The 21,380-nt window shown below is 34.7% G+C and overlaps 1 protein-coding gene across 1 annotated transcript in view; it reads right to left on the minus strand.

Moving 5' to 3' along the window:
- Nucleotides 1-21,380, minus strand: part of VWA8 (von Willebrand factor A domain containing 8) — a 184,539-nt gene that overhangs the window by 80,596 nt on the left and 82,563 nt on the right. Inside the window, exons 21-25 of the mRNA XM_021530815.3 lie at nt 17,428-17,504; nt 5,265-5,340; nt 4,515-4,650; nt 3,078-3,197; nt 986-1,191 (exon numbers count right to left, since the gene is read on the minus strand). Coding sequence (XP_021386490.3) covers nt 986-1,191; nt 3,078-3,197; nt 4,515-4,650; nt 5,265-5,340; nt 17,428-17,504 — 615 coding nt within the window. The remainder of the gene's footprint in view (nt 1-985; nt 1,192-3,077; nt 3,198-4,514; nt 4,651-5,264; nt 5,341-17,427; nt 17,505-21,380) is intronic.

Here is a 21,380-nt window from a genome sequence, read left to right on the forward strand (position 1 = left end):
CATGTTCTATCAGCTCGGTAAACACATACCTAGCAGCTGGTAATGGATCCTAATAGACTGCTTTGCTTATGTGTTTATCTGGATTCCTCAGCCTTTAGGTCTGAATCTTCTTAACCCTCACTGCAAAGTTACAGAGCATTATTTTTTCTTTGTATTATTGATAACATAACAGCACCAGTTTGTCTTGAGATCCTTTTGCACTCTGGAGACCACAGAACACAAAAATCTATACTGCTCAGAAATCTAGACGAAGATTTTTAAAAGTAGTAATTCCACCCCGCAGGATCTTAATGTCAGTGTATATGGCTGAATGTGTGTCAATATGTACATGACCACAAACACAAAACTATCATGCAATCCTGCTCTACTATGCAGTATAAAACACAGGAGCAGTAGGTCCAAATTTGTGAGAAATTACATTCCAATTGTATTAATTACATTAATTTCCACTATTTTTTAAAAATATCTAGGATACAATAACTCAATAAATGGCCTATAAATTAACAAACTACCTATTTTAGAATTATAAACAGAACAAAATAATAGTACTGCTATTTCAAAAAGCATTAAGACACTTTTTTGTTTTTTTCATGGGAAAAAAAAATTATAGCAGAATAAAATGAACAGTTGCACTGTCCTGGAAGTATTTTATGTTGAATATGGAGTTTTATAATGAGGGCCAGTATGAACATTGCCCACAGTTTCACAGTATGCAATTTTTTTCTCACACAGTAGAAAAATATTTATGGGGTTATTTTTCTATCAATAAAAATATGCAGAATAAATATCTGCCCATATACATCTGTGATCATAACCCTCTGATTATCTGAGCATCTTTAATATTATTCTTCTTTCAAAATGTAAAGTGTTTCACAAGAATTAAATAAAAATGCATGAACAATAGTGGCATCTTTCTGAAACCTTCAAGTATTAAAAAATTAGTATTGATGAACTCAAGTTTTCAACTAAATCTGATGTACTGTACCTGTAAATGTTTTACAATGTTCACAACTTCTCTAGTTGAATAGGGGTAGTTAATAATTCCTTGGTCAGCTAAATTCCTCAGCTCTCCAAAAGCAGCTACCAGTTTCTGCAGAATTGCCTCTGGCACATCAGGACCGTATTGTTTAAGCATTGCCAGTTCTGACTGTGGTTTGGGATTATCAACAGCATGGCAACTAAAAATGTCCCCTATAAAGAAAAAAGAAAAAGCACAAAGTTAGATAATTTATAAAGAAGTAGCATCACAACAGTCCCTTTAAGTTTAGCACTGGACCTTTAATAGAAAAGATATGATTCCAAAGAATTCTGAGTACCAAGTTGCTAAAATTGTGAAAAATGTGAAGTACAATGAAAGAATATTGAGGTTTCTGGAAACAGAGAGATCTTGCCTGTCATTTTAATGAAGCTGATATAATGAGGGAGAAATCAACTTCAAGAAGAAATACAAGTCAAATGAATGCAGGAAAAAATAAGAAAAAAAGATTTTAAGAAAACAGAACTGGTTGAATGGAACCCATTTCTGAACTCCTTCAAAACACCATAGAATGCAGGGAAATCTTGAAATGCAGGAAGGCCCTAATGCAAACCCAATTAAGAGGTCTAGAGGAAAGACTGAATTTATTTTATCTTTTCTTACTGCCTGTCTTGAAGTATGGTAAGAAATTTCACAAGACATTATTTCCATACATTGGCATTATATTGATACCAAACATGTAATCTACAAATCGAGTTTATTCATAAAGAGTCTCTGAAAACAGTTGTACAACACTTTGAAGCACTTTGAAGAAGCATGATCAGATCCTGCAGAAAAACAGAAGAGACCCTAAGTTGGAAAAAATAATATCAGTAAAGAACCCCAAAGACTTAACCACACCTCTGCCATGTGGATCAAGAGCAGTAACATTGGGATGATTGGTTTTGTGTAAAGGGTCCATGTAAGGAAGGAAACTAGGCTATGAAAAAGAATCACAACAATAAATTCTCTTGGGGTAACATAGCTTAGTGAAATTCAGAGCCAATGAGTTTCAGACAGAGAATGTCCATTCAGTGGGAACCTCACCTGAAAAACAAAGAACTATCAGGTAATATGGAACTGTGTTTGCAACTGCTTTTTTGAGTATGTTATTTTTTGCAGATTAAGCATTATGCCAAAGTTAACAGGAAAAACCACATAAATTAAGGTTCCTGCATATAAATGGCCAAGCTAACATAGATAATACAGTCAGTGCAGTTTGGAGGGTATTCAGTTTCTAGCCATAATGTAGCAACAATACCAAAACCTTGCCAGAGGTCCACTTAGACTAACACTAGGCTATAGAGACAAAGGAATTCTCCACCACTTGCCCCTGTGTAGCTTGATTTCTTGTTTTTGCCGTGAGATGAAGCTCTGGGGAATCTTTGCTGACACACAGAATTTCTGGGACCTACCAGGAGCTTTCCGAAATAAGGCTTCTGTTGATATTAAAATCATTGATGTGAAACTTGGACAGCTTTACCTGATACTAAGATAAATTCAGTATCTTGTCAAACATATATATTTTACTAAGGCCATATGCATGGAGAAGCAAACAAAGATTAAGAAGCAGGTAGAACAGTGCTAGCAGCAAAAATATAGTAGCCTTTACTATTGAAAGCAAAGAAAAAAACATCCATGAAGCTACCATCTCTTGCACCAAACAGTACAGTATGTGAGCTGTGGCTTGTTTGATATGGGGGAAAAAATAGTGAGCAATTGAGAGAGCTGTCAGGTGTCAAGCTTACAGTTAATTTGTTTGCAGTATCTGTATACTCTATACACTCATTAAGCAAGATTTCCATAACCTTGTGTCTGCAATGTGTATCCAGGTCCCATAAAACAAAATAGTTTTAACACAGATGATCACAGCTTTTTCATTCAAGGCAAGTTTGGGCATTTTTATTAAGATACATAAAGTTACATGATAGTCTTAATGTCTAATGTGAAACAAAGTATGACTATGCATAAGGCCCCTTCTCCTCATGGAATCGAAGTAATAAAGACAGATATTCTATTAGTCAAGTCTATTAAAGATCATAAATCAATATTAATCACTTACCTAATGTGCCAAAAAAGTCATTACCCAAGAAAGGAAATCCAGGCCTATTTGCCAGAACTATCATTCTAAAATCAGGATGAATAACTATTACGTTTTCTCTCCCCTCTACATAAGCATGATCTGGAAAAGAAATAAAATGTATTACTTGCATATTTAAGCTTTGCAATACTAAATGAATGAACATAATTAGATTAGGTGAAGAATTCTTAGAATTAAAAGAAAAATTATTCTAATCTAATTACATTCTTCTTAGAATTTGAAGAACATTTACAAAAAAAGGGCTCAATAGCTTCTTACATGTCATTCAACTGAGTTTTCTAGCATGCATTTTAAAGTTTTATAGTTGGTTTCACAAAAATTTAACCAAAATGCTTAATTGAAAAAACCATAAAAATGCATCCACTGTTCTTGAGGTGGAGACTACCTGTTTTCTTTATATTTAATTTCACTAAAAATGGTGAAGCCAATGGTAAATAAAATGTGATTTTATATAGGTCTGACATTATTTGATCTGGGAAGACAGGACCGAAATTCTTCCTGGTTACTACAATATTTATGAGAAGACAGAGATACATCATTTAACAGATGTGAAGACTCTGGTTCTCCAAACCTACATTCATTTCAGCATGATTCCAGTGGCACATGGTGTTTGGGAATCCTTTAACTGCCTCTAAAAAAACTACAGTTATAATTAGGACTGGCTAGCACATTATTTTAGAATAAGCCAACCTACAGCTGATAATGACAAGCAAAACTCAGGTGTGCCATGTCAGTATTGAATGATTGCTACACTCAAACATTATTCCCCAATACAGTTAAAATAAAACTAATTACATAAAAGTATGGTGTCTAGTAGCATCAAGAAATACCTTCAAACATGGTCTTTTTTTGAAGAATAATGAAAAATATTTATTTCCTGGAACTCAGATGAATTAAATTCCATCAAATTACAGATAGCCTCATCCTGCAGGATACAGTTAACTACTGAAGTAACCATATAATCAAGTAAGCATATATAATACTTGATTAAATAAAACCCGTAACAATTTGACCCTAGATATACTCCTATCTTCATTCCAGACCTGATCCAATGATACCCCAGCTGTCTAGATGGACATAACCAAGATCATAGTTTTCTCAACAAAATTTTTATTTTTTATGGTGAATGAGAAGCAGAGAGGTCATTATGCTTTCTGGGTTTAGTTTTTTGGGTTTTTTTCTTTTTTTTTAAATCTTCAGCAAAATTCAAGAATACTAATTTAAAAAAACAGTGGCTATTGCAAAAGTAGTAAAGAAAATTATTGCAAATTCTTTAATTGTAAAATTAGGAACAAACAATTTATCCATGTGGACTGGTCTATGTTGCTACAGAGCAACTGAAAACCAGTAACATGTTACATTTACTGTAAATGGTGAAAATGCTTTCACTCTACTTACTGGCAACAATTCGCCTTCCATCTGACAAAACCATTTCCCCACTTTCTACTAAAGTTTTTAAGATACAGGTAACATTTGTTGGTGCTTTGTCCGCCTCATCAATTACCAAAATATGTCCAAACTTCACTGCTTTTACCTAGAAGAGAAAGGAATCATAACATCACTGCTGGGACCTGCAAGGAGCTGAGCTGCATTACAGATTTCTCAGTGAGCAGCAGTGACACCTCGGCGGCACTGAGACAAGAAACGGACTGAGAGCAGGGATAAGCTGTGACCAAATCACAATAGAAGGAAGAGGAGGCAGGTGAGGCAAGAAAGTTGAGTGTTTCCATTTCTCCTGGATAGGGATGGAAAGAAATATGCCAGGGAGGGAAGTGACTGTGAACAGCTTGGAGTGCAGACAGAGATGTGCGAAGCATCTAAGAACTGAAGAATGGCTGCAACAGCTGTTTGGAGCCCAACTTAGCATGTAGGTGTGAGGTGCTACAAAGGAGAAGGAGGCAAATATCACTCTACAAGTTAGATTGTGTCAGGTTAATAATAAATTATTTCCCATGCTTATTTTTTGTGTGGAAAACCCCAAGATTATCATCTTATTCACATTTGGCACAGCAAATGTGACAAATGTGGCCAATGAAAATTAATAAAATGTTTGTTACTATACTTACTCACTGTGCCATGAAAAATCAAGTCCCCAACATTTTAAATTAAAAACACTTCCAAATATAAAATCCAAATGCTACTACTGACCAGTGGTGAATCTTCATAGATAATAAGACCATCCTTTACAGAAGGTTGTAGGGTGAGGCTTTGGACAGTGGTATCCCTGAAATGTGGAAAAACAGATAGTATTAATTAAAAATACACAGGAATTTTAGTTACAATTAAATGAAAAATGAATAAATGAAAAACTGAATAGTCTCTTTCTAAGAGGAAAAAATACTTTTTTTAGAATACATGAATAACTGGTAACAACAGTATGCCTACTTAGTGGTCAAATGTGAATATCCCTGACTCTGCCAGGACTTTCACAGTAGTTCTCCATTTCTCATAAACCCTTAAAACAAAACCACTGAGAAAAGAATCGGTATTTTTTGTATGCAGGCACATTACTGATGTTACTATTTCTAGTTAATTATGCTGAAACTGTCATTTATGTGACAAACAGGAATTGTTACTGTTTTAGCTGTTCTCCACATATCATCATGAAAAAGCCTACGAACAAATAGATCCAATAACCTACCATGTGGAATTCTTAAAATAATTATTTTTAGTTCTAAGCCCTACTGGCTTGCTACATTTTATATCATTAACAGTATAGGCTCTTAGATGGGACAGAGGCTTCAGCAGCAGAGTTTCTTTCTGAAATTTTGTGTTTGAATTGCTCAATTACTTTTTCTTCCAATTTAAAATAGTGCTATATAAAATCTGTAATGAGAATATTCCTTAATCTTCACTTTTTAATCTATTTTAACCACCACTGAATGTACAGATAAATCAAAAATAGTTGCAATTCAGAAACATAAAGCAACAGACATCACCACAATGGAATCACTGACATAAATTATGTCCATAACCTAGGGAAAGGCCCTCCTGATTGTATAAAATACATATACTTAAAATACCAGACCTTTATCATTATCTGCATAATCAACCCCATTTACTTTGGGGCTCAGATGGACCAATGAGCTAGAGCATAATCCAGACATAGGTCATGACAGAAGATCTCCATGGCTTCCATGTTTTCATGGGCAACAGGAAATTCAGTCTTAAGGCAAGCTGGTTTTACCATCCCTTTCCTCCTCCATTTCAAAATTTGGATTAGTCTGTGTCAAAAGAATGATGGGCTGATCACAGGACAAAACCCATCCAGTAAACCTCTCTTAACACTGCTTGAGATACACATATTGGTCCACTGGTAAGGTTGGTAAACTTTGCAATGTATGTAACATTTGATACAACAAACCTCTTACCTTTCACAGCTGTGCTGTGTAACAAAACTGTTTCCTTAAGCCTAGCTGACTCACTCTTCCAAATATTCACTTAATTCTATCTTTAATTTTGCAACACCTTGTAAAAACCAACAATTCTGATAAGCTCCATGGGTACAGGAAACCAAACAGTACTGTAAGCAGCACACCACTAAGTGGCCAGCTTCCAATTACAATTTTAAACTGAGAGGATAACTTGCACCTTTCCTTTATTTGAAACTGCTGTCGGCAGGATTTCTGTCCCTAATCACTAATAATTTCTTATTTAGTTTTAAGCCCACAATTGATTTATCTCACAGTTTCCATGCAGAGAAATAAAGCAGAGGGCAGAAAGAGAGACGTTGTATGTTTAGCTACTTGATCTGAACTTCAATCCAGAAGGGGAAAGGTTACAAAGATGGGACCACATCCTTTTTATTTAACCCTGTCACAAGTAGGCAACCCTGCCTCAAATAGTTATCTTAACATAATCTCCACTTGCAACATATAACATTTTAAAGCATTAAAACAAGCAGTAGCACTAATCTATTATCTTATAAATCATACTGTGAACACAAAAACAAAGCTTCAATTGTCATCCTGTGTGTCTAAGCAATTTATATGCTGGGCAGAGAAATCAATAATGGATCCAAAAATAACAACAAACCAATGATTTTTGTTTCTTGAACACACATTATTTAGGGACTAAATTCTCATTTGGCATGTATCAACCTACATCCACTAACAGTTAACATTTCTGGTTCAAGCCTATACAGTTGCAGATGAAAAAGAATTTTAAAATGCATAAAACAAATGCTACAGTATATGAAGATCACAGTCACAGGTACTAATTAGTCAGAAATAACTCAAGGAAAAATGTTCTGAGGAATTAATACAAAGTAAAAAGGGGAAAAATTTGTCAAACTTGAACTGTGATCCCTTTAAAGTAATAGAAAGGTGAGAAAATGAGAGGACCTGAGGATAGCATAGGCCAAGAATAATGTAAAGGAAGATGAATTACAGGATACTTTACAGATCATAAATTTGCACTTAGGAGATAATGCATGAAAAACAATAAAATGAACAAAACACATCAGGAAGTGAAGACCTCTAGGGATGCTGTGGATGGTCACAGGTGATGACACAAGAAAAGACAAAAATGTCAAATGGTGTTTCACTGTAGCATGAAACAGTACTTTATTTTTGGTGAGCGAGCTAATCCTCTGGCTCTGCAGAGATTACTTACAACCCCCTAATACAGAATTATATATTATGCTTAGTATTTCATAATAATCAGCAGCCCAACAAAATCCTTAGGATGATCTCATTCTTTAGAGAAGACAGATTGACATATTTTCGGGGAAAATAAACATTACAAGAGTTTACTGTTCATTTAAGTGCTATTACAAAAGTAGCATATTCAGAAAACATATAGATGGTATCAAACTAAAATAAAAACTGACATCCTGAATCTATCTTCTATTTTTTTTCTTATTTCATCTTATCTTTATCTTAACTTATCTTTATATTTTGTTGTTGTTTGTGCTTTGTTGATAGTCAGCCTTAATATTTAAGGAAATACATTGGGGGATTTGCAATGTATTACAGAAGTTAAATGTAAGTCAAACATTAATTCCACTGGCTTGATAATATAAGTATATGCAAAACTCCTGTATTTGATGAGGCTATTTAGACATGTATGAATGATTTTACAAAGGTTATAACAGATTAATGTTATTTTCCTTTCAGAATTATATGCTATACACTTATATATAATTAATTTCTGTTTTTCAGAAATCTACCGTGACCCAAAAAATAAAAATAAACTGTCTCCTTAGGGTTTTTTCTTAAATTCCCACTTTGTAATGAATTATGTAAATGTAAAGGCACTGAAATAAAGAAAGATAAAAACACACTAAATCCAAAATATTTTTGAACAACATGGCAAGCAGCATTTCCTAAATGCAAAATATGACTGGCATTCATAATTCCCACAGGAGAGGAACTAAAAACTCCAATTCACTTCCCCTTAGTAATAACAGCACCTTAATAATAACTAACAAAGACATGAATACCAAACCCTCCTAATTTCATCACATTCAGCAATGAAAATAGGTCTGACACAAAGAAGCAAGACTGTAGGAATGTAGAGTGAGAAAAATGTCTGACATACTGTCATCTTACTCAACTGATTTTGTCTTCCCCTGATTGTAAAAGAAAAATACGAAAAGCTCACTAATGTCTTTCCTAAGAATGTACTTTTATCAAGGAAGCCATTCTCACAAGTGCTCAATTTAAAAATAAAAAAAAGAAAGAAAAAAAAAGAAAGAAAAAAAAAGAAAAAAATGTTTACTACTACATACATCACTATGACATACATCAACTATGCTGATAGGACCACTCAATTCTTAGTAGGACTTCTGAGAATTCTTCTCATGTTTTTTATTAGCTCATATCACTGTCTTTTAGTTATTTTTTGCTACTGCTGCATTATATACCCTAAAGGCAGCTATTTCTGAGGTCTGCAGACTGACTCAAACATACTGCTGTGACAGTTTCTGTTTCACTGACAGCAATGCCTTCCTTCTGGAGAACAACTCTGAACTGTGTCAGAAGAAATTTCCATCAACTTCAGACAGTTAGCTGTTATTCTCTAGTTTAACAAAAGGTGTTCCAATGCTTTATTTTAAGATTTGAGTCCCCAGGAAGACTTATGCCCTAATGCAGGACACAGTGTCAGGGCCCCAGCTAACATCACAAACACTCACATTCTGTGGAATTACTCCATCTTGACAAGCACAGAAGAATACAGTCCTGGATTCTGTATGTACTTACACTGAAGCTAAAAGGGTAAGGGATAATTTGTGCAAGACAACCTTGTGTTCTAGGAGTCTCTGCTCATGGTAACAAGGTTATATAAATCAAGCTCAGGTTTGGCCTTCTTCTGATTCACCACACAAAACTTCATGGTAGTTGAAAGGAAAAAACAGAGATGTAGAGTGTATGCTTTAGAAATTCTCCTTCATTTCTGTGAGACATCTATTATCTAAATACCTATGTGCATAGATACGTATTTCTTCTCAATTACATGTCAATCAGACATGAACATACCCATCTGCTGTGACCTAATTTAAAAGAGTATTTGAAAAATAATTAGTCCAAAGGCCATTTGAAGCTGTTAATTGGTCAGTTAATCCACTCACAGATTATCCTGATGAAGAGCAGGCAATCCCAAAAGAAAGAATCAATCTGCACGATTTTGACATTTACAAATTAATTTCTTTAGTCAACCCATCACGGAGCCATTGAATTGCATGATCTGACCGCTATTTTAGGAAATTCTAAAATACCTGAAAAGCCAACCAGACGTCTCACTCTGTTAAAAATGACCCTGTAAAGGCTTTTAGACTTATCTGTATGAACTGATAATTAAATTCACCTTTTTTTTTTTTTCCCTGCTAGGCTGTTACAGCTACTCAGCAGGACATAAGTTTGTTTAAAATGCAAGAAATTATTTTGACTATAAAGGTACTCATTACTCAGTATGACTGCAGGTGGCAGAAGAAAGGTCAAAGGGAATTAAACATAATTCATGTTATATGCTTAAATCTGAAGGTACAAAATTACTTGCATGTGATCCATCTGCCAAAACAAGATGCAAAATTCACTCACTCTGATTGTAAGATCCATATATGGGGAAACATGACACCCTGCAGCTTCCCTTACTGCTTGTAAGAATACATTTAATTGAGTAAATAGTGAGAAACTCTTACTTCAACTTTAGAGGAAAATGAAACAACAGGGTCTTCTAACCTGAGCTATTTCTCTGTAACAGCTATGCAGCAGAATATTAAAGCAGAATTCAAAGCCTACAAAAAAGAAAAATGAAGTAGCTTTCTAACACCTGGAATCTGACAATAACAGAGCTAGTCAGCCAGCTTATGAAAAGCTAACATTAGAAACAGGGACCATCGGCTGCCATGAAATTTTGGAAGCTTTGCAACTCTGTATTGGCTGAAAATGCATTTAAGAAAACAGGCAAAAAACAAGTAAAAAACCATAAAGACATATATTTTATAGTCAATGCACTCAGCGCTTCACAACATAAATCTTCATGACAAAAATGTATCATCTTATTACTAACTCCCAAACATGAGCTACTATAAAGTACAATATTAAAAGAAAATAATCTAAACATTAATGATGCATTAATCATGAGGAAAAATTACCCAGACTTTTGTTTTGTGGCTGCCAACAAACAAAAACACAACACAACATCTCCCCCAGCTTTTGCTGTGTTCAACTGAAATAAACCAGTGCAACTATAGAACACTTCCTTCAGCAGCCCACTATAGAGATAGCTTTTCTGTATTGTTCATTTTTAAAAACAGACCTCCAGAGCTATATCAGTGTTTAAGATATTTCATGTGGTCCTATATTCAAGAGATGATAATCAAATGTAATTCTAAGAACAAGTACAATATAATTCTAGTATCCACCAGTATCTTGGGCAAAGGAAGCTGTTTCTTCTGGAACAGCTTTTTAAATTGGAATTTTAAAAATCTGAAGTCAATAAAGCTGAAAGGGTAGTTTTAAATTATCTCAATAGGGGAAACAGATAACTAGATTTTATACATATTACATGTGCTGAAAAGGAGGAAAAGAAAATCAAGATCTAAAGATTAATGCACAGTTTGTAGAAAGTATTGTTCATAGGGACACCATAAGCTCATTTTCCTACCTCAAACTCCCTATTAAGTGGATTGCTAAAGACCACAGCAAAATTACGTTTCTTTTGAAAAGGCTAACATATGGAAACAGGTAAGTTTTGGAAAAAAAATTACTGATTAATTTTTTGGAAAAAAAAATTACAGAGTACTGTAATTTTTTAGGGAACTAGAAAAGGCACAACACAAAATGCAGCAGATATTTAAAATGAACCCTGTATCACACTTTCCAATCATCAGTCACTAGAATAAATACTGTAACTCTGACAGGAAGATGTGATATCAACTCAAGATGCTTTAAGCAAATTCTTTACAAGGAAATGTATTGGGACACATAGAACAAGATAGTGTAATATCTTGAAAGAGAGTACTAAGATCATCAGATACAAAATAGAATTTTGATAGCAGTTAGTATTCCATTGACAGTGTCAAACATCACATTTACAACAAAGATAAATTGCTGTAGCATATATCTAAATACTTAGAAAAATAAATTATCTCAACTTGTAAGAAAAAGATGTCAAATGTAGAACTAAAACTTAACATGGATAATTTAGGGGTAAACCTGTTTTATTAAAAGCTAAAGAAGAAAACTTCCTACATTCTCTATTTCAAGAAAATGCATCACATCATGTTTACAAGCTGTTTTAACACTTTTGACTTCATTGAGAATAACCCTCATACTCTAAAAAAAATTCCTTATTTTTGTCATATGATTAATATTATCTTTTTTCACAAAAAACTAACTTCCTAGAATACGATTTTCTTGATACACAGAAGGAGAACAATGGAACGAAACTAATCATTTCACATCTGCAGATTCACTGAGGTTTTGAGCAGCAGAAAATCCATTCATAGCCATCAATAAATTATTGATGTAGATTACACTGCAGTCTACACATCAAAAACTTCCATTTCTGTAAGTGATGGTGATGTTCTTATGCAGATCTATACACTGAAAACTTTAGAATTGAAGTTGACTAGCTTTACTTATCATGACTTCAGTGGCTACATCGGTAGTAGCTCAGAGGAGGGATCCAGTTCTCCCACTAGCTAAGAGTAACCAAGTTCCCATCACAACATAAAGGAATCAGTACTCTTTACTCCTGATCATTTTCAATTGTACAGAGGAATATCTGTGATAGACAGCCAGCAGAGGAGATTGTGGACTCCAGATTTTGCATTTTCTACAGCTAATCTGTCACTGACACAGCATGGAGCTGAAAACATAACTGAGAAACTTCTGCTTAACAACCACTCATTATTTCCATGCACATCAGAACAATAAATAAATTATGTAGAAGTTATAAAATTTAATCTCATTAACACACTGTGTTCTGAAAAGAATGTTGAGTCTGAAGCTGCTTCTTAATTCTCACAACTTGAACTACTCTCCTACTAACACATTTGAGCATCAGCTAAGGACAGTGCAAATGGCCTCCTCTCATGCAACAAGCACTGCTGGATTATATAATTTTATGAAGGTAAAATAAACTCATTTTAACTTTTTTTTTTTTTTTTTTTAAGACTACAACATTACTACAACATATCTAGAATAAGAGCTAATCCAGCTGCTACCTTGCAGAAATCACTAAATCACAGAATCAGAACGGTCGAGGTTGGAAGGCACCTCTGGAGGTCATCTAGTTCAACCCCTCTGCTAAAGAGGGCCACGTAGAGTCAAGGTATTCAAGACAGTGTCCAGCATCCAGATTTTGACTATCGCAAAAAATCAAGGAGCACAATGTACACCAAACTTTAAAGAAAAGATTTTGACATACAGAAATTAACTTCATGCCTTCCTGAACCTAACAAACACGTTTCTTAGTACACAGATGTTCTGCAATAAATTTTTTTGTAAAGGCACTATCAAGACAGAGAGGTTTTTGCTTGCTATCAGAGCAATTAAGAGCACAATTCATGATGGCAGATGGTAATTTCAGAGATTTCATGTTACCAGCAGCTCTTTTTGGCTATGTGACTTAAAGCGAATCCAACACCAGCAGAACAGTGGTGACAGCTTTCTCAGGTCTGTTGTCCACAGTATTTTTCCAGTTGTTTTTAGTTGCCTAAATTAGTATATCAAAATAAACTACATATAAATATTTTTTCTATTTTTTATGCTTTTGTATTAAGCATAGGAGTGTATTTTGATGAAAGCTAAAATCAGATAACAGTATATGACTCCAAAAAACTTGATGCATATATATTAATCCACAGGCCTCTCCAAATTTAGCACCTCATTTATACCACCAGAAACTACCATAAAAATTGTTCACTAAAGTTTACATCTTCCTAGTGAGAACCTAGGCTTTTAGGAAACTCTATCAAAAGTCTCTTCACAATCCCCAAAATCCCCACAAAACCAAAAAACAAAACAAATCCTTCCAAAATCCCCAAACTGGAACAATAAATCAAGTTTGAACTAAAAACAGAAGGATAAATGCTGTAGTTCTGTATATATAGTCATCACAAAAATAGTAATTGCAAGGAGGAGAAATCATTCTAATTGAAATATAAAAAACAGCTTGAGAGTATGACTTAATTCTAAATAAACGCAAACTTAAATGTTTAAATGACAGATAAAGAACTTCTTACTCCAGCAAAATCATTCTTTCTGTAAAATTAGTTAACAATTTGACGATAAGAGAAGTAAAATTAATCTCTTTTTTCTTTAGTCGTATCAAAAGAGACAACTATTTAGAGTCCATAATACTTTCTTCTGACATTTTTATGTAGGAGAGCTGGGAATTTACAGTTTTATACTTATCTATTGCTCTCATCAGTGCTAAGAAGGATTTTACAGTCTTAATAGGGCATATTTTCTTGCCTGAGTCTTCTCTAAAGTTTTACTTTTTATTCATTCTTTCTGTGGAATCTTCTTGATTTTAGAGACTTCGTAATTCAAAGCAAGATACCACGAGGGAACAAAAAAAAAATCAAGATACAATGAAACATAAATTTACAATAAAGAATAATAAAGCAAGATATCCTCGTGAGGGGAAGCAGAGGAGCACTCTGTGGTGCTCTTCTGAACTCTACTCTGTGGTTCCCAGGGAATGGCCTGAAGTTGTGTCAGGGAAGTTTAGTTTGGATATTAGAAAAAGGTTCTTCACCCAGAGAGTGGTTGGACACTGGAACAGTTTCCCCATGGAAGTGGTCACAGCATGTCTGAGTTCAAGAAGTATTTGGATGATGCTTTTGGGCACAGGGTGAGACTCTTGCTCCTGTGCAGGACCAGCATGGACTCTGATGATCCTAGTGGTTCCCTTCCAACTCAGCACATTCTATGATTCTGATTATCAGTTTCCATGAAAATTATTTTCCTGATTTAATGAAACACTAACTTAGTCTACCAAATTTAACTTCAGATTTTTATGTAGAACCACTGGAAAATTCTTTCCACATCACTCACAGGAGAGACAGCAAAAGTAGTAACAGAAGGGTTCATAAAATAATGAGGCTTTCCAGAGTTCATGAATTTAGGAGCAACACAAATACTTTGTGACTTTGTTACATTAGCTTGGAGAACATCATATTTACTTACAGCCAGTTTCTTAGTTACTGTCTGTAAAACCAGTACATGTTTAATTTCTATAAGAACTCTTAAAAGTTCTTTAATATTAGACAAAGTAAAGCTGTTGATTATTCTGTATAGCTGGTGTCCTGGGTGAACGAAATGGAGACAACTATACCAGGAGGGTAAACAAAATTTGGGATTTCTCTGCTGCAATTTACTCTTGTAGGAAAAGAGTGACAGGGCAGATGAAAGTTCTTAACACAGAAAAGCAGCAAAATGCTTCATAAGTGCAGATGTAGGAAGAAGCTGCACTGAGCCTGTGCCATATTACCTGTTTCCATAACCCCACAATTAATGCAATAAAAGAACTGGTCTACTCCCGATCAGCTGCTAATATTAGGAAGTATGTAAGAGAAAGCAGCCAACTTTTTGAATAATTCATAAGCACACATTTTTCTTAATTTCTGTCATTATTGAATTTAATTGCAGCTTCCTTCCATTAAGGTCTCCTGCTTTATGGTACTGAGATGATTATAAGACTTACAAATTTCAAGAATATAAAACTTCTCAATGAGATGCTGTAGGAAAGGCTAAGAGAAAGGATTTATAACCTCCATAAGCAGTCAAAACCTTTAGGTCAGGCTGACCTTGACCATGTGAATCTGTTGCAGAGCAAGTAAATACAGACGTTCCTTTTCCTGTATTTTAACTCCTCTCATCTTCTTGAAGTACAAGACATAAAATGTGAGATTTTAAAATGACTCCTGGTAATAGCTTATTGTCTCTAAGATAAATACTCCCTGCTTGAATGTCATTGAACATAAGTAGAGTTAGAGCAGCCTTAGAACTCCTTACACTCTTTCAGCAAGACAGTAAAAAAACACCAAACCAACAAAAAACTCCACCCTAATGAATTTGTCACGATCTGTAATTCAGGTATGGAAGCACCATTAAAAGTATTATATTTAGAAATACTTTTCTTGGCATGCTTAAAGGTACTTACGGTAGCTAGCTAGGAAATCTGAAGAAACACACACAGCTATCAAAGATGAAGTACACATTCTAGAATATTTTCTAATAAAGTAAATCTATGCCATAAGCTACTGACTGAATCTCCTCCGCAAAGTATGTAAAAGCCTACTAGGAAACTGTTTGGGTTTTTTGTAAACTTGCTCTTACTTTGTTTTGAATCCAGAAGGGTGCACTAACAATACTGTAATCCTTGTTTAAACACCTCTACCTTGTAAAGTATAACCAAAATATATAGACTAAGTTCTTCACATAGCATTTCAAAATACTACCCAGGAAATAGAAATTTCTAATTTTGATATATTCACAAATTATTTTTGAATAATTGCATAGTGCTGCTCATCATTTTCTGCTTCATTTTCTACTTCAACCTCTCTCCAAACTCCTGTAATCATAAGCAGTACCTTATAGAGATTGTAGAACACTGTTTTGGCAAGACAATAAATGCACATTTTTCTTCCTAGTGATGTCTCAACTAGCATGCAGTAATTTATACATTCTATAGCCACATGAAAACCCCAAACATGGTGGTTATAAAGCTGTCTCCTGAGCTGTATGAATTCATATTAAGCACTGTTCTGCTTCATCACTGGAGAACACACAAAAGGACACAAATAGTGTAGTACTTTGTGACATAATTGGGATTTGCAAAAATCACAGTGTATTTTATCCAGATGAAGTGGAAGCAGGAAAGTTATCACAAAGCTGAAAGTAGGAGGTCATAAAAGCAGCATTTCATATAGAAGCAATGGAAGTCTAGAATAAGTAGTATAAAGGAAAACAACAGTAGAAAAGTAATGAGACAGAGTTATCTGAGTATCAGGAATACAAGTACAAGACATTTGAAGACAAAAATCTGGGTGAGAAAGTGAGAGAGAAAGTGTTATAGAGACTATGCTGTTAATGGGCAAAATACCAAAGATCGACATTTTCATTAGCACTATTTAAAAAACAGTGATTGTGGAAGGAGGCAGGGTGATGAAGCTAGGAAGTTGAAGACAAAGAGATAAAGATTAGGAATGAAGCTAAAATGGGATTCAGTTAAATTGAAAATGAGTCTTCTAGATATATTTATTCTTTATTTCCATGTATTAGTTTCAAGTTCATGTTATATAAAGGAGGCAGATAATTTCCTATTATTTCAGCTTTTGAATTATTTTCAGTTGGTTTATTGTCTTGAAGTCTGTTTTTTAGCTTATGATGTAATTTTCTAATCCAAGCTCTTATGGGTGAGAAAGAAATACATGCACGTAGCAGGAGTGCCAAAGAGAAAAAGCCAGAAAGTCTTTACTATGTAAAATGTTTCTTGTCTGATGAGTAATATATTCAAACACCTTTTCCCTCACACAATACCTCATGCTAGGGAAATCTTTCTGAAAATGACAGCAAAATATAACTTGTTTTTTGAATGAGGTTTAGTATCAGCACACTCTGACTTCTACTTCCTCATGTATCAAACCAGGTGATTGCATCACATTCTTGCACCCACTCCTCAACCTGTCAGCTTACTGACTCTGCCAGACACATTCTGTAATCTGTGTGTCACTTGCCATAATAAGGGGTCTTTGTTCAAACAGTAAACACACATGAACTTCAGAAACGTGAGTTTTAATAACATGAGCAATTTGACAAAAACAAAGAAGTATGATAATCTAACACATTCTTACCTATGCAGCTGTATATACTCTCTGGGTCTGTTTAAAAGGTGAAGGAATCTGTCAACAACCTTGTTTTTCCCAACACCCTGCAGTAAACAAATATAATATTAAGACATAATACAGGTGTACATAATAAGAGCTATAAAACCAAAAAAGATAACTTGCCAAAATGGTTAAAATACTCTCCCATACTCCTTAATAGGTAAATACAACTGCAATTCTATTTCAGAAAATTCTGAACACAAGTTGATTACATGTATTTTATATATATATATATATATATATATATATATATATATATATATATATATTCAAAAAATACCTACAGGTATTTTGTGAATATATAATGTACAATAGGATTGTGTCCCTAGAGTTATGTCACACATGCTATACATCCTTTAACTAACACAAGTTTTTCCAGCCTTTTTATTTCACAAAGGTATTGCAATGTCAATGCTAGGAAGTTGTCTTGCACTTAATATGCAAAGTTAATTCTTGGTGGTCATAGGAAACATCCTGTGAATGTCACATGGAATTTGGCCACAGCCTTTGTAATAGTTGGTGATCAAATTCCACTGGAGTTACAAAAAGAGACCCAGATGGAATCAGAATTCAGCTGGAGATAAAACTGATCTATAACTCTATTGAAGGATGTCTGCATTAGCAAGCTGTGGAAAATTATGACAGTGAATTATGTGTTGCTAAGACCCTGGTGTACCCTATAAAAGCATTTTAGGAACTGGTATTTCAGTCCAGGTATAACTTAGTCCCAAGGAAGGAATTATCAAAGAGCATGAATTAGGTGTGCTGCTGGGGAACATCCTCCACTTCACTCTCATTCTAAGAGAGATGAGTATGTACTGAACTGCTGTAAGGAAATTCCCTTCAAAAGTACATTCGAGATCTGGTCTGAAATGCTAATGTAGCTGCAGACCAAGATGACAGCTCTTATGCACAAATTCTTATCTCTCCTGCAAGGAGGTGGCTGCAGGAAGCTCAGAATGCCAGTGAGAGTGCTACAGGTTGCAAAGAAAAAGGAAACAGCAGAAAGAAAAGATCAATTGTAGACCAGCCAAAATCTGTTTTACAAGACACTATCACCCTGCTGAGATTCTCACTCTGACTGCATGAATGTATCTAGTGGTCTACACCAGTGTAAAGAAGATAAATATAACCCAAGGAAAGATTAAAGAGATTAGATTAAACCAACTTGAGTTTCACTAATCTGTTTGACTTGGCATTGAAACAGAATAGGAGCCTTCAGAGTTGCAAGTTATGACATTTATAACTGTAAGATCTAGCTGAGTGATGGTAACTGTCAGCTGCAGAATTGCAAACTGTTTCAGCTTCTTAAAGTGGGACCACAGTCTCTCCTTTGACTACATTTGTAAAAATGGAGAATCACACACATATGTATAATGAAATCACATAAGGAGAGTTCTCACCATGAGAGCAGAGGAAAAAATATTGCAGAGGAGACAAAAATAGAACTACCTATATTCTACTGCAGACTTGACTCCCACACAGAGGAGCCAACTCTGTTAGTGCTCTGCCACATTCCTCCTGACAAATCTTCTTCCATCTGATTCTTCAGAAGAATCTACAGCTTTATATAGGTGTAGTAAGAAGCTGCAACACACTTAACACCTTTCACAGTAGTTTCTGAAAACTGTCACCTGAAACAGCTCTCCACTGCTGTGAAAGTGGATGAAATTGTGCTCACAGGTTCTTGCAGGAACTTATAGGACATAACGATTTGCAAGTTCAGAAATTTTATCAGTGACATTAAAAGTAACCAGAAACAGGCTAAGAATCCTCTAGTGGTGCACACAGTTTTATTCACATATGTTTCCTGCTACTTTCAGTCAGATCATAAATGAATGAATAAACAGGAATATTTCTAATGTCAAGCACAAAACACCCATGCTGAAAGCAGCTTCCTCTCCTAGGAGAGCTAAAGATGGCTGGGCAGATGTCTGCACACAGTTTCTGTACTGATCCCAAGCAGATTGCAGATCCTGTTTCAGTGCAGAGTGGGACTCCGGCCAGCTCTGGCCAGTACAAAGATGATGAAAGAGATCAACATACTGAATCAATGTAAAACATACTTAATATTACACAAAGTGGTTACTGTAATTAAAAATAAAAAAAAAAAAAATACGGTTACCACAGCTCATCCTTTCCTCATTTTCATCTGTGCATCTCTCCACACTCTTTGCATACTTCCTTTTATTTATGTATATTTCAATTTCAGAACATCATAAATTTTTTAAAAGGTGCATGCAGTATTTAAAAGCCAAAAGGCATTCCCACCAGGTTTTAGCTATTATAAACAAGTTAACATTGCCCAGCTTCTAGACTGAACTGCTTCAGAGGGTACATTGTGTGCCTTCACAGAGGCTGTGGTATACCACATAAAATCTTTGGTTGGCAAAGTAGCTGCAGCAAAGTTCATGTTAAAGCTTTTTGATTCCATCCCTCTACATTCCTACTTCATGACAAGTTATCATTCATCTAGCTACTCCACTAAGAAGTCACAATATAATAGAAAGGAAGGAAGAGACCAAAGATATTCAGAAGGTTCTTTAGCACCATTAAAAAACTCCAAAAAAACAGAGTTTGGATGAGTTTTTTCCTTAAGTACTAACATTAGTGTAAGGCCAAAAAGAGCAGGTTTGTTCCAAATTCCCCTGACCTCCATGGGATAAACAATATGGGTAGTAGTCTTCTTCAGGCGAACAAGAAATGTGGAAAATGCTAACACATTTTGGAAAAATAAAAACCAAACCAACTCTAGTTACAGGCGAGAAAAAAGAAATTATAAAAATGACAACAAAGTCACCCTCCTTGGCCCTGACTGCCAAAGATCAAGCTGGATCTTCTGAACACTCACCCAGCTAGCAGGAAACTATTTGAACAGGAATAACCTGAACTACCTTTGATATGAACATACTAAAAGGCTGAACTGAACTTGGATTGGATTCACAACATAATCTCATGTAATTTTGCAATTATTGAAGGCTAAGGGAACATTCAGAGGACAAGCCAGTTTGCCATTAACACTCGATGTGTACTATTTATATACACACTATTGCAGTTACTTAATTTAACAGAAATATAAACATATGCTAATTAGAGAGAAAAACATCTGTGTTGGTGTTTCAGCTGAACAGAATAAAAATACTTCAGAAAGTAAATATTAGATAATTTTTACTCCATCAGACATATGGGACAACTGAAATAGAAAAATGGGAAGTAAATATCTGCACTAATGAATAACAAACAAGAAATTATGCAATTAGAAGGCAAAATAATCCCTTAGTTAAAAATCCTTCTAACTGACACTGTAAACACTTGCTACCAAGGATGAAATGGCTTCATTTCCTAGCAGAAGCTGCAGTTTCAAATATAAACAAGGTTGTTATAATTCCCAGGAGACATTTTGCAATTCAGGATGCAGAACTGACAACTGAAATTTGTCCCCTGCACAGCCCAAATAAAGACAATCAATTTATAGTCCAAAGGAACTGGACTCACGTTTTTGAAGTTAACAGTCTTCCTCTTAGCAAAAAAAAAAAAAAAAAAAAAAAAAAAAAAAATTCTAAACCAGGTTGCCTCATTTTTATGATCTTTTAAATGATTTGCAAGTCATACTGAAGCAGCTGAAGAAGTTGCCATGTTGTGCTCTTCAGTACTGCCCTTCAGCTGAAACACTGCAATCACACCTTATCCATTATCAGAGCACCTGTTTCCTTACAAATTAATGAAACAAATTTTCAAACTTGTAAAAAAAGCAGTTTATAATTTTTTCATCTCAAGAAGTTTCATTTTATAATTAATTTTAAAATTGCATTATTAGAGAATGAAAGACAAATTTGAGTTAATAACTTTAGTACACAGAGCCCTCATGTCAGAGTTCCCAGTTTCTAACATCATAGAATGTGTTGTATTATTATTATCAC

Source organism: Lonchura striata, chromosome 2 (genome assembly GCF_046129695.1).
Source record: "Lonchura striata isolate bLonStr1 chromosome 2, bLonStr1.mat, whole genome shotgun sequence".
NCBI lineage: Eukaryota > Metazoa > Chordata > Aves > Passeriformes > Estrildidae > Lonchura > Lonchura striata.